The sequence below is a fragment of the Zootoca vivipara genome, chromosome 10 (assembly GCF_965207765.1).
Source record: "Zootoca vivipara chromosome 10, rZooViv2.hap1.1, whole genome shotgun sequence".
Lineage (NCBI taxonomy): Eukaryota > Metazoa > Chordata > Lepidosauria > Squamata > Lacertidae > Zootoca > Zootoca vivipara.
Window position 1 is genome coordinate 45,349,551 of NC_142593.1, and position 14,881 is coordinate 45,364,431.

Here is a 14,881-nt window from a genome sequence, read left to right on the forward strand (position 1 = left end):
CCCTGTGTGTTTTGACTATACGTGATTTTGGCTTTAGGTGCGATCACCGGAACATAATGTAATCTTGGGCATACTGTATTTCAGAAGTTACCATTCAGTAATAAGTGTGCACCCCTATAATGATCATTTTACAAAAAAACAGACATATCCCATGTATGTATTTAAGGTTCATTATGTAGTTCTTCTCTGTCTCAGTCAGAACGGAAGCTTTTTCAACTGCTTGTTTTAATCGCTGGGTTTAATCAGATAGGGGCATCCTGTTCATATATTCAGGATGCGGGTGGCGCTGTGGTCTAAACCACTGAGCCTCTTGGGCTTGCCAATCATAAGGTCGGCAATTCAAATCCCCGTAACGGGGTGAGCTCCCGTTGCTCTGTCTCAGCTCCTGCCAACCTAGCAGTTCGAAAGCATGCCAATGCAAGTAGATAAATAGGTACCACTGTGGCAGGAAGGTAAACGGTGTTTCCATGCGCTCTGGCACTCGCCATGGTCCTTCGTGCGCCAGTAGTGGTTTAGTTAGTCATGCTGGCCTCATGAACCGGAAAACTGTCTGTGGACAAATGCTGGCTCCCTTGGCCTGAAAGCGAGATGAGTTCCGCAACCCCATAGTCTCCTTTGACTGGATTTAACCGTCCAGGGGTCCTTTACCTTTTACCTTATTCATATATTCTGTAAGACTGCCTTGAAATGGCCCTTCTAACTGGGTAGCCTAATTTGCAGACCAGAAAATCAGGGCCTTTCCGGCACCATCAGAGGTGAAATTCAGTTGGTAGATGCTATTAGTGAAACGACCTCATTGCAAAGTATCATTTCACTATAATGACACCCACCCACTGGTGGCAGCAGTGTCCTGTCCCACAAATTATGTCCTTATATGCCTTTATATTGGCCAGGCAATTTGTGGCTCCTTTCCCCCACACTCCCAACTCTAAGCCAGATGTTTTCCATGGATCTTATTTTTTTTTTTTACTCGGCCTTAGGTTGTTCTGCCCTTGGGAGCATACTGCTGAATACTGGAATGGAGAGGAGCAAGTTGAGTGCAGGGCAAACACACCAGCAGAACCTATCTGGTGTTTCTGCCAGGATGTTTGCATCCTGCTGACCTCATTGCTCCCTTTCTACTACCCTTCTGTGTCCTGGTGTCCAGCAGTGGCTAAGACAGAGAGAGGTCAGGCAAGCGATACTGCCCTGTGCGTTAGGCTGGGCTGAGAGACCGAATGACTCGAGGTCAGCCAGCAAGTTTCATGACTCAGTGGGGATTTGAACAAGGGTGGATTTGATTTAAATCAAATCAAATCGACTTACATCACGATTTAAATCAGGCATCCCCAAACTGCGGCCCTCCAGATGTTTTTGCCTACAACTCCCAGGATCCCTAGCTAACAGGACCAGTGGTCAGGGATGGTGGGAATTGTAGTCCAAAACATCTGGAGGGCCAAAGTTTGGGGATGCCTGATTTAAATCATGATTTAAATCACTAGTCGGCAAGATTTGATTTAAATCAATTTTTTATAGAAAGACTCATTCTTGCTAATACAATCTTAATGTTGACAACCGGATAAAGGTTTTATTTTTGGAATAATAAATTTTCATTGACATTTTTACAGTTATATCAAAATTTACTGATTTAGTTATGCTATTAGAAATACATAGCCCGATAATTATGAAATTATTGTGAGGTTTAACAAGTTCACTGTTTTTCTGCTGTACTTTATTGGAAGGAGAAAATAATCATTTCCTTAATAACAATTTATACAACCTATTTAACTAAAACAATATCATTATAGCATATGTATCCATGTTTGTTAACTGATGTGGTTAAACCATTTTTTTTAAATAAAAAAACACACACCTTAGACTGAGTTTTAGCACACATGAAAAACTTTAAACAAATCCTTATTTCCTGATGAATAGCCTTTGGACTTTAATGTAACTTAAATAGAAAATTTAAATAAAAAAAATCTGATTAAAATAAAATCTGATTTTTTTTTTACTTTTAAAGAAATATCATTGATTTTTAACCACCTTGATTTGAACCTAGCGTCCCAAGTCATCTTCAAAAACTCTAAACCATTATACCACACTGGCCCTCCTTTAGCCCACCTTTCCATATTTCATCTAGCACATGTTTGGCACAAAATAAATAAAAGCAAGGGTTTGTTTTTAACACTTTGCTTCTTTTTACCGCCAGTTCATCCAAGACCACCTTCTCGGTTCACTGTGAGGAACGAAAGCCCAACTAATGTTACTTTGTCATGGCACATGGATGGCAATTTTAAGCAAATCAAGCTGCAGTGCCAGGTTCAAGTTATTCGCGGGGAAGGACAGGTAGGTGTTTTCTGGTTTGCCTTGTACATCAATGGCGTAATATGTTTTATAATAACTGGGGGGGGGTATTGGTGTGTGTGTGTTTTTTACAAATTTGTAAGCCACTTCGCAGCCTAACACAAGTCAAAGCAGTGTGCAGCAATATGAAATGTAAGATAAAGTACAAAGTCTAAAATCAATCAAAACCTAGAGGCCTGCCTGTTCCAGTGTTGCCTCTTACTGCTGGGAAAAACCCATGTAGGATCCATGCCCATGTGATAGCATTCATCAGAAATCCCACAATTGTGGGATTGAATGCTAGAGGGAAGGCAGTTACCACATTGCTGCATTATATAAGAAATAAGCCTATAAGCTTCATGGGTCCAGAATCTATTCTGAACTCGTCTTGCTGCAACCTCCCTCCTTCCACCTTTTTGTTCAATCTAAAGCACGATGTATAGAGATGATAACTGTACTTGTAACAGTAATGTTAGTGATTTATAGCAGCCCAGTACTTTTTGTCATGAAGAAATTTCATTTGTTTGTTTGTTTAAGAAGAAAAAGACCCTGAATGTGTTGCTGGATGGTGCAGACAACTCCTTTTACACAACCTCCGTGAGCAAGTTGCGTCCCTACACAACATACGCTTTCAAAGTTCGCTGTTCAGTTGCTCCGCCCCTCTTCTGGAAGTGGAGCAGCTGGGTCGAGGAAACACGGCACACCACTCTGCAAGCCCGTAAGTTTATTGCATAATGGGAGAATCCGTGGCCCTCCAGATGTTGCGGAAGTGACATGTCCCATCAGGGATGGAGGGAGCTGGAGTCCAACAACATCTGGATCCCTGGAGTAATGGAACATTCTGAAGTATAGGCTTCATCAGTCCTCTTAATGTGTCGGGGAAAGTGAGCAAGAAGCTTTGGGAAGACCGTTCAAAATGTATTCCTTAATGAAAATACATCTGGAATATACAAGTGTGAATTTTCAGATTACAAATATCTGCCCCCAGAGCTTCATTTTTTCTTCGTTGTGTACATTTTATAGCTTATAAAATTCTGAGATTGAAACCATACCTCCAGTGCAAACTAAAATTGCAAGCTATCTTCATTGGTCCATTCTAAGAATTACAAAACTAACAGTTGCGTAATAAACTCAGTGGAACCAATTAAAATGTTACAAAGCAGTGAGCAAGCCTTTGAGTTCACCGTAACTCTTTTTTTCTACACCCACCCTACAACCCCATGGGCAACCTTCCCAAACAATTAGGGACTCTTACAAGTTGCTAAAAATGCTAAAAAGCATGGGTCTCTATGACATTTGGGATGAAGAAAACCCGGGAGACATCAGCCACACAGTCCTGTCTGGGCACCATGGCACAGTGTCCAGATTAGATAGCATTTTAAAGCAGATTAGACAGTCCTATAAGCCCAGAGGAAATAGATATGATCCTCAAAAACCTGAAGCCACACAAAGCCCCAGGCCCTGATGGCTTTACAGCAGAATGCTATAAGAAATTCAAAGAACCTCTGATGCCCTACATGAACCACCTGTTCAATGACATCATAAAAGGGGCCCCCATTCCTAAAACCTGGACCCACCTCCAAGATAGTCTCCATCCCCAAACCACTCAAAGAGAGCCTCAACGTAGAATCATACCGCCCAATCTCATTAAAAAACCAAGACTACAAGATATTCACATTAATCTTGGCCAACTGCCTAAAAAAATTCCTACCCAAGTTTATAGCCCCAGACCAGACTGACTTTGTCCTTGGTCACAATATAACAGACCCCATCAGGAAATTACTGAATCTGATTGAACACAGCATGGCAACTAAGCTCCCACTGACAATTATGTCCCTAGACATCCTCAAAGCTTTTGATTGCTTAGAGTGGAAATACTTATTAGCAGTACTAACATGAAATTTGGTCCCAACTTCTTACAAACCCGCAAACAAATATACTCCTGAGCCTCAGCAAAATGCAGGGCTAACAGTATAGACTCTAATACCATAGCAATCCAAAGAGGCACAAAACAAGGATGCCCACTGTCTCCCTTCCTATTCTTCCTGGCTCCGGAAACCTCTAGCAATCCGAATCTGAGCAGCCACAGACATCAAGGGAGTGGAAATAAAAGGCAGAACCTATAAATTAGGGCTCTTTGCAGACAACGTAATGGCCATAACAGACCCCATAAACACAGCAGCCTCCCCAATCAGAGAACTCAACACGTTTGCAATGGTGTTGGGCCTACAGGTAAATTTTGCAAAATCTGAGGCTATGTGCTTCAACCCCCCCCCCCAATACCCAAAAAGAATTCACCAACTTCACCAAGATAAAACTTTGCTGCACCAAGTTCAGATACCTAGGGGTACAAATAACCAACAAATTATACCTCCACAACTACAACCCCTTGTGACGACAAATCAATGAGGGCTGGCCCTAAGGCAAGGCTGGGTGGCGCAATGCGCCCATGGCAGCCGCGCTGCGAAACTGGGGGGGGGGGGCGCCGGAGGGATTGTCGCACCACGGCGCCTGATATGCTTAAGACGGCCCTGAAATCAACAAAGACTTGAGGAAATGGAACAATACCACAACTCTTTGACAAAATAGCCATGATCAAAATGATCACCCTCCCAATCTGGATTCCCCCAGCCCAACTTCGCAAATGGCAGAAAAAACTACACTCTTCTTTTCACACACATAAACCCTAGAATAAGCCCCAAATACCTGCACCTCCTCTCTTCAGAAGGAGGATGGGGAATCCCCAACATAAAAGCATACTACATCACCATCCAAGTACGCCACATAATCCCATATATCCTAGAAGACGAGACGAAAAAATGGGTACACCTGGAGAGAGACACAATTGAAAATACCCGCACCATTGCATACCCATTCCTCCCAAACAAACTAAGGAAAACCCCCACAACACTTCACACAGACCATGCTTAAAGCATGGAAAGAAGAAGTAGGTAAACTGTCCCCAACCCCACTCATTCCCCTGGCACACCACCCACTATTTCACCACGCAGCACAAAACCTCCAGATAAAAACCTGGTAAGCCAAAGGCTTATACCGCCTAGCAGACTTCTACAAAAATAACAAACCCATATCAACACAAGAAATGGGGACACCCAAATGTCCTGGCTAACACACCACCAATTACACGCCCTCTTTAAAAAACCCAGTAGTAAAATCAGCAGCAACTAGACCTTTGACAACCACCTAACAAGGGGACACAGCAATATCCACAGTATACAAACACAATACTCAATATACAAACTACTCCAAAATCCCACAAATCCCCTCGACCAAATCAAAAAAGCAACGGGAGAATGACAATAGGCTATGAGATTAACCCTACCCAATAGACCAGAATGTGGTCTAAACCTCACTTTAAATCCATATCAGCGAAAAGAAAAGAACTCGCTCTGAAACTCACAGGTGATACCTAACACCACGGAAACTAATGCTAATATGCCCAGGAACCTCACCAAAATGCTGGAGGGGATGCACCTCCACAGGCACATACCTCCACATGTGGTGGGAATGTCCTAAAATCCAACTCTTCTGGACATCAATTATACAAGAACTATGCAAAATAACTATTAGGCGTCACCCCAGAACTGGCTCTACTAAACATCTCTGGAGGTAATCATTCCCACTCACATCATAAAGAGCTCATAACCCACATACTCTCAGCAGCCAGAAGCATCATAGTCAGGCACTGGAGAGATTTGTCAGGAGTAAGCATGGACCAATGGTATCAAATAGCATGGGAAACAGCCTTATTAGAAAAACTAACCAATAAACAGAAACTGACATGGGGACAAATAGAAGAAGACTCCTTCACCCCGCCATGTTTCCCGTTTATCACATCATAGCCCAACAAGACCACAACAAGGACCCACCAACAGCATTCGAATCAATATGGCTAACCTGATCCAAAAACGCACACATACTCCACTCGCACACAAAAACAAATTTCATTTAAGCCAGGGGTCAGCAAACTTTTTCAGCAGGGGGCCGGTCCACTGTCCCTCAGACCTTGTTGGGGGCCGGACTATATTTTGAAGAAAGAAAATGAACACATTCCTATGCCTCACAAAGAACCCAGAGATGCATTTTAAATAAAAGCACACATTCTACTCATGTAAAAACACCAGGCAGGCCCCACAAAGAACCCAGAGATGCATTTTAAATAAAAGGACACATTCTACTCGTGTAAAAACATGCTGATTCCCGATCGTCCGCAGGCCAGATTTAGAAGGCAGTTGGGCCAGATCCAACCCCCGGGCCTTAGTTTGCCTATCCATGACTTAAGCCAATCAAAGACAACCAACCACACTCTAGGGCCTGGCCACGCCCAACCTCTCTCACCACCAAAGAATTGCAAGCGAATAATAAAGAGAACCCACACAAGTGACGCTGACACAAAACCTCACACATACACTAAGTTGAAGAATAGAAGCATTGTAACCCAACCCCACTCACAACTGCCCCCTCCCCTCTTCCCCCTTTTCTTCCTAACCTAACATTGTTTTAAAAAAAAACGTTTAAAAAATATATAGTGATAATTCTTTTTTCCCAGTTTGGATGAGGAGGGGAGGAGAGGTTTTTTGCCATGATGAAAAAGCCCCACTATGCGCTTTATAATAATCACAAGAGTCAATAAGACATTGTGCAGGCTTGGATAGGTTTTGAGATAAAGAAGTATCAGCTGTTTGAGATGTTTCCTCAATGTAAGAGTGCTGGAAATTGTGAGCCGTCTTCTTAAGCAGCTCTCTCTCTCGATCATTGTTACAATTTGGCAATTCTGTATATGTCAGCTGATAGCAATGGATATTTTCTCGAGTATAATCGAAACCCTCCTCTTCCAGCTCCAACGAGAAGTCTAGATCTCTGGAGAGAGAAAAATCTTGATGGTGAGACTGTAACCCTCTTTTGGAAGGTATGTGTTCAGCTGCTTTTGCTTTTAATTTGTCCTTAAATTACTGGCTCTCAGACAATACTGCTTGTTGCTTGCAAACTTTGCTCCTTCTGAGCCAATTCACACAACTCTTTTTGCAGTGCAATACTGGCCATAAGCTGAACTTTCTCCTTCCAACCACACGAAAAATGGTTTTGTAAAAACAAACAAACCCCTAATCCACGTGGTAAAATGGAAAGGTAAAGGTAAAGGGACCCCTGACCATTAGGTCCAGTCGTGACCGACTCTGGGGTTGCGGCGCTCATCTCGTGTTATTGGCCAAGGGAGCAGGCATACAGCTTCCAGGTCATGTGGCCAGAATGACAAAGCCGCTTCTAGCGAACCAGAGCAGCACACAGAAACGTCGTTTACCTTCCTGTTGTAGCGGTACCTATTTATCTACTTGCACTTTGACGTGCTTTTGAACTGCTAGGTGGGAAGGAGCTGGGGCCGAGCAATGGGAGCTCACTCCGTCGCGGGGATTCAAACCGCCGACCTTCTGATCGGCAAGGCCTAGGCTCTGTGGTTTAACCCACAGCACCACCTGCGTCCCTAAGATGGAAAGTTATGGTATCATTGTTGCTACATTTATAGTGCTGAAATATTGTTATCTGTATGCTCTTGCGTTTGTTATATGTTGCTGGTTTTTTTAAATTATTGCTGCTGTTATGAAATAATTCTCGCAGTTGTTGATTTTTGAGTTGTATTGTTGATTTGAGCCTAGGTTTTTTTTTGTGGACACACAAATATAGTGTTGGTAGTGGTGATCACTGAGGGGGAAAGCATCATCCTGTGATAATGCACACCTTTTGGAAGGTGGTGGGGTGTCTTCTGCAAGAGCAGTTTTATTCTACTTGTTTTGTGAACTGTCTGACAGCTTTGGATAATAATTTAGTACGGGACTAACTGTCTTGCTTGCCCCTTTTCTGTGTATTCATGCAGCCCGGGAGTAGGGAACCCGTGGCCTTCTAGATGCTTTTGGGACTACAAATCCCATCATCCCTGTCTGTTGGCCATGCTGGAAGGCCACCCCCCACCCCAATACAGCATTCTTACTCATGTGCACAGTTCCAATTGCAGCATTGCCTGGAGTGTTTTGCCTCCTGTCTTGCTTCTGGTTTGGTGGCCAACCTGTGACCCTACAGCTCTTAGACTACAGCTCCCATCATCCTTTAACCTTGGCCCTTCTGGCAGGGGCTTCTGGGAATTGGGAGTCCAACAGCATGTGTCCAGCATTTTGAGGTCCGCAGGCCACTGCTGCAGTACAGACCGGTCACTTTCATTGGATTTGACAGATTATGTGCAAAACAAAAGTTTTGCTCCGCTCTCCTCCCAACGATCTGCCACACTTTTGCATGACTAAGAAAGTGTCTCTTGGGAGGGACTATGCAGGCAAAATGGGCAGACTTGATTCTCAAGCTTTGGCAAGTTTGTGGTTGCCACTTGTGGTGGCATTTCTAAGTGTGCCCCTTTTAGCTACTCCCATATCAGTTAATGCCAACTCGCCCTGTGGGGAAAAGTTAAGCAAGGCATCCTCTTAACCTCTAGGAGGTAGAGTGACCAAGCCTGGAAATTACCTGCTCTTGCCTTCCATATATAGCGCATGAAAATAGCAGCACCTTATATTGCTTCCATCCCCAGCAAATGTCTGAGCATATTGCTTGGGAGCCACCCGTAGGAATCACGTTTGCCTCTGTAAGCAAGGCCTCAGGATAAATGCCTTCTTGGTCATGTCTTCTTGCTACTGTATTTAGAGAAGGGTCACAGGTCAGTGTTAGAGCATCTGCTTTCCATGCAGAAGGTCCAGATTCAATCTGACATCTCCAGGGCATGCCTCCTGTCTGAAACCCTGGAAAGCCTCTGCCAGCCAGGGCGGACAAAACTGGATGGACCAATGATCTGGCTCTGTAGGAGGCAGGTTCCTACGAGCCTTGGTTTGCTAGAAATATATAAATGGGTTGCCCAGTGGTCAGCGAGTAAACTGCAATGAGGCCCAGCTTATAGGGGTTTTAAGTACCTTTCTGAAAGTGACTTTGTGAAAGCGCGCTTTTCTTGCATACTGTACTTCTTTTTCTATTTCCCTTGAACCTGCTATCTCTTTCTCTCTTTTTGCAACAGCCACTACCCGTTTCCGACACAAATGGGTTGATAGAGGCTTACGAGGTGTCTTGGTCCCTACCAGAGGGGTCCACTTACAACAAGTCGGTTTCTGCACCTGCCAGCAACACCTCGATAAAGCTTGGGGGAAATGATTGTGCAATCTCGGTGGTGGCGAAAAACAAGGGTGGCCGCTCTCCTCCTTCTCAGATAAACAGTGCAGATATTCCAGTCAGTAAGTATGAGATAAAAGTCTTGTCAATTGTAGTTTCTAGCTGTACGCCCCATTTTTTTGGGGGGGGGATGCATGAAATGTGTGTACTCTGTGTACCTGTCTCCTAATATGTATGGCGGATTGTTGAATGATGCTTTGTTTGATATAGTTATAAAGTTATTGTGACTTTTTGTATTGGATCAAACTGTTACTGTTTCATGTTTTTATTGTGTTTGAATATGTGTTGGAAGCCGCCAATTGGGATGGGGTAATACGCCGGAGAAGAATATGTGGTTGAAATTTATACGTAGCCCCTTAGACCCCATCTGAACTATACATTTAAAGCAATGAAGAAGCCTAGGAACTGTAGTTTAAGGATGCTAAGTTGCTAGGCGCTCCCCCCCAGTCCCTTCTCAGAACTACAATTCCCAAAGTGGTTTTTAACAGTCAATTCTGAAATCTGCAGCTTCGTGGGGGAGATACTGGTCTCCAGACAACTTTCGGCACTCTTGAACTACAGTTCCCAGGAGTCTTTGGGGAAAGCCATGGCTGTTTAAAGTGGTATAATACTGCTTTAAATTTATAGTGTAGGTGGGGCCTTAGTTGTATTTGTTTATTGGTTCTAGGGTAGGGGTGAAATGGTTTGGACTCGCTGGTGTAACTGAATATGATTCAACATACGCAGTCTACATGCTGTTCAAGATTTCAGGGTTACTTTTTTTTGTTCACGCTCATTGGCTGAACAAGTTGATGCAACTTTTACGGAGTTATGTAAGCACTCTTGGTGAGTAATGCAGGCTGCTCTGGGTCAAGCACTTCTGTGTCTCTGACTGAAGCGAGCAGCTGGCAGTTCTTACGCCTCCTCAGACTCTTCTTAGAAAAGAACTTTTTGAATGGCTGGATGCCTTGCTTTGCGTTACCCGCAGCACAACTCAAGTTCTGAGGCATTGTGAGTCACTGGTCGTAGTCATGGAGGGTGACTCATCCGGAAAGCAGCACGAGGAATAATAAGCAGGTCCTTTCAGCCTGGGCTCATTACATTCTGCAAATGCTTTGGATGCCTGGAAGAGATAATAGTGTATTTGTGTGTTCCTCACCTCGGAAAAGGATATTGTAGAGTTGGAAAAGGTTCAGAAAAGGGCAGCCAAAATTATTAGGGTGGGAGGGCGGTGTGTGTGTTTGTGTGTGTGTGTGTGTAGCAACCCCCTCTGAGGAGAAATAATGCAGCATTCGGGACTTCTTAGTTTAGAGAACAGTCAAGAAAGAGGTGGCATGATAGAGGTTTATAAAATTATGTATATAGCATGTAGAAAGTGAATAGAGAAAAGTTTTTCTCCCTCGTGGACATAAAATGAAGCTGAATGTTGGAAGATTCAAGACAGAAAAAAGTGTACTACTACTACTACTACTACTACTAATAATAATTGTAATATAAAATTGTTGTTGTTGTTGTTTATACCCCACCCATCTGGCTGGGTTGCCTCAGTTACTCTGAGCAACTTCCAATGCATATAAAAACGCAATAAAACTCCTGATGCTTTGCCGAATAGGAAGTATTTGGCAAAGTTATCCAGGGCCATATCATCGCAGTCAAAATAGTAGGATGAGTTGAGATACACATAGGAGGCATACAGCTCCAGGTTGATCTGCCAGTTGATGGTAGTTGTGGCACACCTGCGTAAAGAAAGCCAGGGATCCAGGCCGCAGAAATCATTTCAGTGCAGGCTCTTACCATTCATCACCCTCTGATATTGCAATAGGTTGCAGATGGCAACATTCCAATCGTAGGCCATTTTTATGAGGAAGGTGAAATTGTTTGCTTCCATACGTGTTTCCTCCTCCTTGTTCTATACATTTTTGGGAGTTTCTGTCCTTGGGAGATTTGTTAGCTTCCACCTGCAATTGTGCACCTGCAATAGGCAGCTTGTCGCCAAAGTAAAACATTGGTGCATTGCCTTTCTCACTCAGCAGTATTTCTCCTCTGCCGCCCCCTCCTTTTCTCTGTAATAAGCCAGCTCAGTTCTATATTTGGTATTTGATGCTGTTCCAAGTTCAGCAGCTCGTGACTTGGCAGTCGTTCACTACTAGCCCAAGCCATAGGGGGAGAAAATGTAATTATACAGTTAACGTAACCCGGAGGTGTTTTTCATGGAAGATCTATTGATTTTGTGAGACCTGATTTCCGTTTCATGCGCTTGTATCGTGAGAGCCACAGTCCAGTTCATTCAGGCTGATTTGTCATGCTGATTTGGAGAACCTGCTTTTAAGCTGCTGTATCCCATTGAACTTCTCACAGAACTTAATCCAATTATCAGCAGGTCCTCCAATGTAAGCAGATTTTAGACAGACATGTATTACCAATCTGGCGTATTAAGGGTGCTCTCAAGACTCAAAAACAGTGTCTTGGTTATCTCTCACACACTCTCTTACACCGTCACTCAAAGATCAATACGATATTCCCATAAGATTTCCTTAGGTATTTTGTGAGGAAAGATAAAGCTTAAATCTTTCTAAGGTGTGCTGGCATGGGCATGGGCGGGGGGGGGGCAGCTGTCCCCCCCAGAAGCAAAAAATAAATAAATTACCGTAATTTATGGACCATAACCTGCACTTTTCCCTCCAAAAACTGAAGGGGAAAAGCCGCTGCGGGTTATGGAAATTGGGCTGTTTCTGCCCTCTCCGCGGCTGCAGCCAGTGACAGGATTGTGGGAGGGGGAAGGAGCAGCCTGAGCTGGGGGGTGGGTGGACGGGAGCTCCATCCTTCCTTCCCCCCTCTTTCTTTCTTCCTTTTTCTCCCTCCCTCCCTCCCCCCCCTCTCTCTCTCTCACACACACCTTCTTTCTTTCCTTCCTTCCTTCCCTCTCTCTCTCACCCACCCCTTCCTTCCTTCCCTCTCTCTCTTCCCTCCCTCCCTCCCTCCTTCCCTCTCTCGCCCCACCCCCTAGTTTTGATCCTGGGTACTCCCCTGTGTGCTGGCATGAAAACTGGGGCTCCTGGTCAAGTCAATCAGCCCATTGACCAAGATTTCTAGAGGTGTTCCAACCTGAACAGCAAAGTTTAGACTGAGATTACATTGACCCCAGGCGCTGGTCTCTCTTAAATTCTGGTTGTCTTCAAGAGGGCATGAATGCTGCACCTCCCATTACTGCCATCTGGGTCCAGCTTCCCTTCTGTGGTTGTCTAAAAAGACAAAAGGCCTCCTTGGTAGTGGCACCCACCCTGTGGAACAGCCTCCCATCAGTTGTCAAGGAGATAAATAACTATACAACTTTTAGCAGACATCTGAAGGGCAGCCCTGTATAGAGAAGTTTTCAATGTTTGATGTTTTATTATGCTTTATATTTGTTGGAAGCTGTCCAGAGTGCCTGGGGCACACCAATCAAGATGGGCAGGGTACGAATAATAAAATTATTACTATTAATGGTTTAACTGGGAGAAGGAAATAAAAGTAATCTTTATAAGGATGAGGATCCGAGTTAAGCATTGTTTGGATTTTGTTTCTCTTTAACGACAGCAGTTGGACCAATTAGGTTCTTTTGCATTTTTATGTGTGTAGTTTTATTGTACGTGTCTTAGAACAAATGGGGGGAAATTGAGAAGGCATTATGAAATGCATCAAGAAGGCCCCAGGAACTAACCTTTGACATTATCAATGTTGCAGGCGATGCTCCAACAGAGATCGGAGTTGCCAAAGGAGATGGCATTTACATCGCTTGGGAGCCTGACCCCAATGTCACCTGTGGCTATACCGTGAGGTGGCCTCAGGGGCTTGAGCCCAGCGCTGCTGTGGGTTGGGAAACGTTTCCATCAGGCGTGTCAGATGCTGTGATCAAATCTGGTAGGAAATAACTGCTTAACATTTGTTTCTGCAAAGAACTGTGCTTGCATGCAAAAGTGAGAATCATCATGATTTAGGGACAGGGCATGTGTTTGGGACTCCACTGTTTTTGAGCAGGAGAGTTTGCATTTCAAGCTGCCATAGCTAAAGCTTCTTCCTGACCCCACCCCCCCACCCAATGATTTTCTATTTTATGTATTCCTATGTGGGTGGCGCTGTGGTCTAAACCACTGAGCCTAGGGCTGGCCGATCAGGTTGGCGGTTCGAATCCCCACGACGGGGTGAGCTCCTGTTGCTCGGTCCCAGCTCCTGCCCACCTAGCAGTTCGAAAGCATGTCGAAGTGCAAGCAGATAAATAGGTACCACTCCGGCGGGAAGGTAAATGGTGTTTCCATGCACTGCTCTGGTTCAGGGCCGTCTTAAGCGCCCCTGGGGCCGTGGTGCGACGGATCCCTTCGGCGCCCCCCGCCCCGTTTCCCAGCGCGGCGGGCAGGCGGGCGGGCAGGCACGGTGGGGTTGCGTGGGCGCAGCTGTGTGGCGGGCCGGCCGGCCGGCCAGCAGGCAGGCGCAGCTCGCGGCGCCCCCCCTGGCGGGCTGGCGCCGTGGTGCCCTGCACCACCCAGCTTGGCCATAGGGCCGGCCCTGCTCTGGTTCGCCAGAAGCAGCTTAGTCATGCTGGCCACATGACCCAGAAGCTGTCTGCAGACAAACACCGGCTCCCTCAGCCTATAGAGCGAGATGAGCACCGCAACCCCAGAGTCGTCCGCAACTCGACCTAATGGTCAGGGGTATCTTTACCTTTATGTTGAGATAAAAATTGTCCTTTTAATGGTAGCTCGCTTGTAAAGTTTGGGTACTTACCCACATTTGTCGCAGGAGAGCATTTTTGTTCTCCAAATGGAGTTTATTCCTTGGCTGCAATTCTTATCTTTTCTTTAAAAATTGCTCATTTATGTAAAATATAGATAAACCGCGCTTTCATGTAAAACACCAGCATATGGTATGCAATCAAAGAAACACGGTAAAAAGAAATTAAAAATGCCAGATATATCTGTAGAATCTGGTTGGCAAAAGCATGTTAGGTTTGAAAGCCCTCTCTGAACAGCACAGTTTTTAGAAGAGATGTAGAAATGATTAGGGATGATTCCTGCCAAACTTCTGGAAGCAAGCAGTTCCACAGAACACGGCCTGCCACACCCTGTTCAAAGCTTGGGTTCTCTGGTTAGTTTAAACTCAAGCAATCCAGGATCAATCTAATCATAGTTCAAACTTGGGTGGGGGGAACTCTGGTTTGTTTAAATATCACAGGCAACTCTGTGGAGCTTGAATGCAGACGTCAAAGCTTCCAGTCTCCTTGTGACTGCTACAGAGGCTGAGGTTGAGTGTGTGCAAGTCTCATGCATGTAATTCTAAAAAATGTGGTTTAGCTTTGCATTTGCAAATAGTCTGTGTGTCTTTA

General features: G+C 44.7%; 1 protein-coding gene across 7 annotated transcripts in view; it reads left to right on the forward strand.

Moving 5' to 3' along the window:
* The window catches only part of LIFR (LIF receptor subunit alpha), a 94,773-nt gene that overhangs the window by 62,675 nt on the left and 17,217 nt on the right, over nt 1-14,881 (forward strand). For 6 of the 7 annotated variants that reach the window (XM_035100347.3, XM_035100346.3, XM_088653124.1 and 3 more), the window contains exons 10-14: nt 2,192-2,328; nt 2,863-3,043; nt 7,185-7,255; nt 9,392-9,605; nt 13,246-13,422. In XM_035100347.3, coding sequence (XP_034956238.1) covers nt 2,192-2,328; nt 2,863-3,043; nt 7,185-7,255; nt 9,392-9,605; nt 13,246-13,422 — 780 coding nt within the window. The remainder of the gene's footprint in view (nt 1-2,191; nt 2,329-2,862; nt 3,044-7,184; nt 7,256-9,391; nt 9,606-13,245; nt 13,423-14,881) is intronic. The other variant, XM_035100351.3, reaches the window with a different exon arrangement.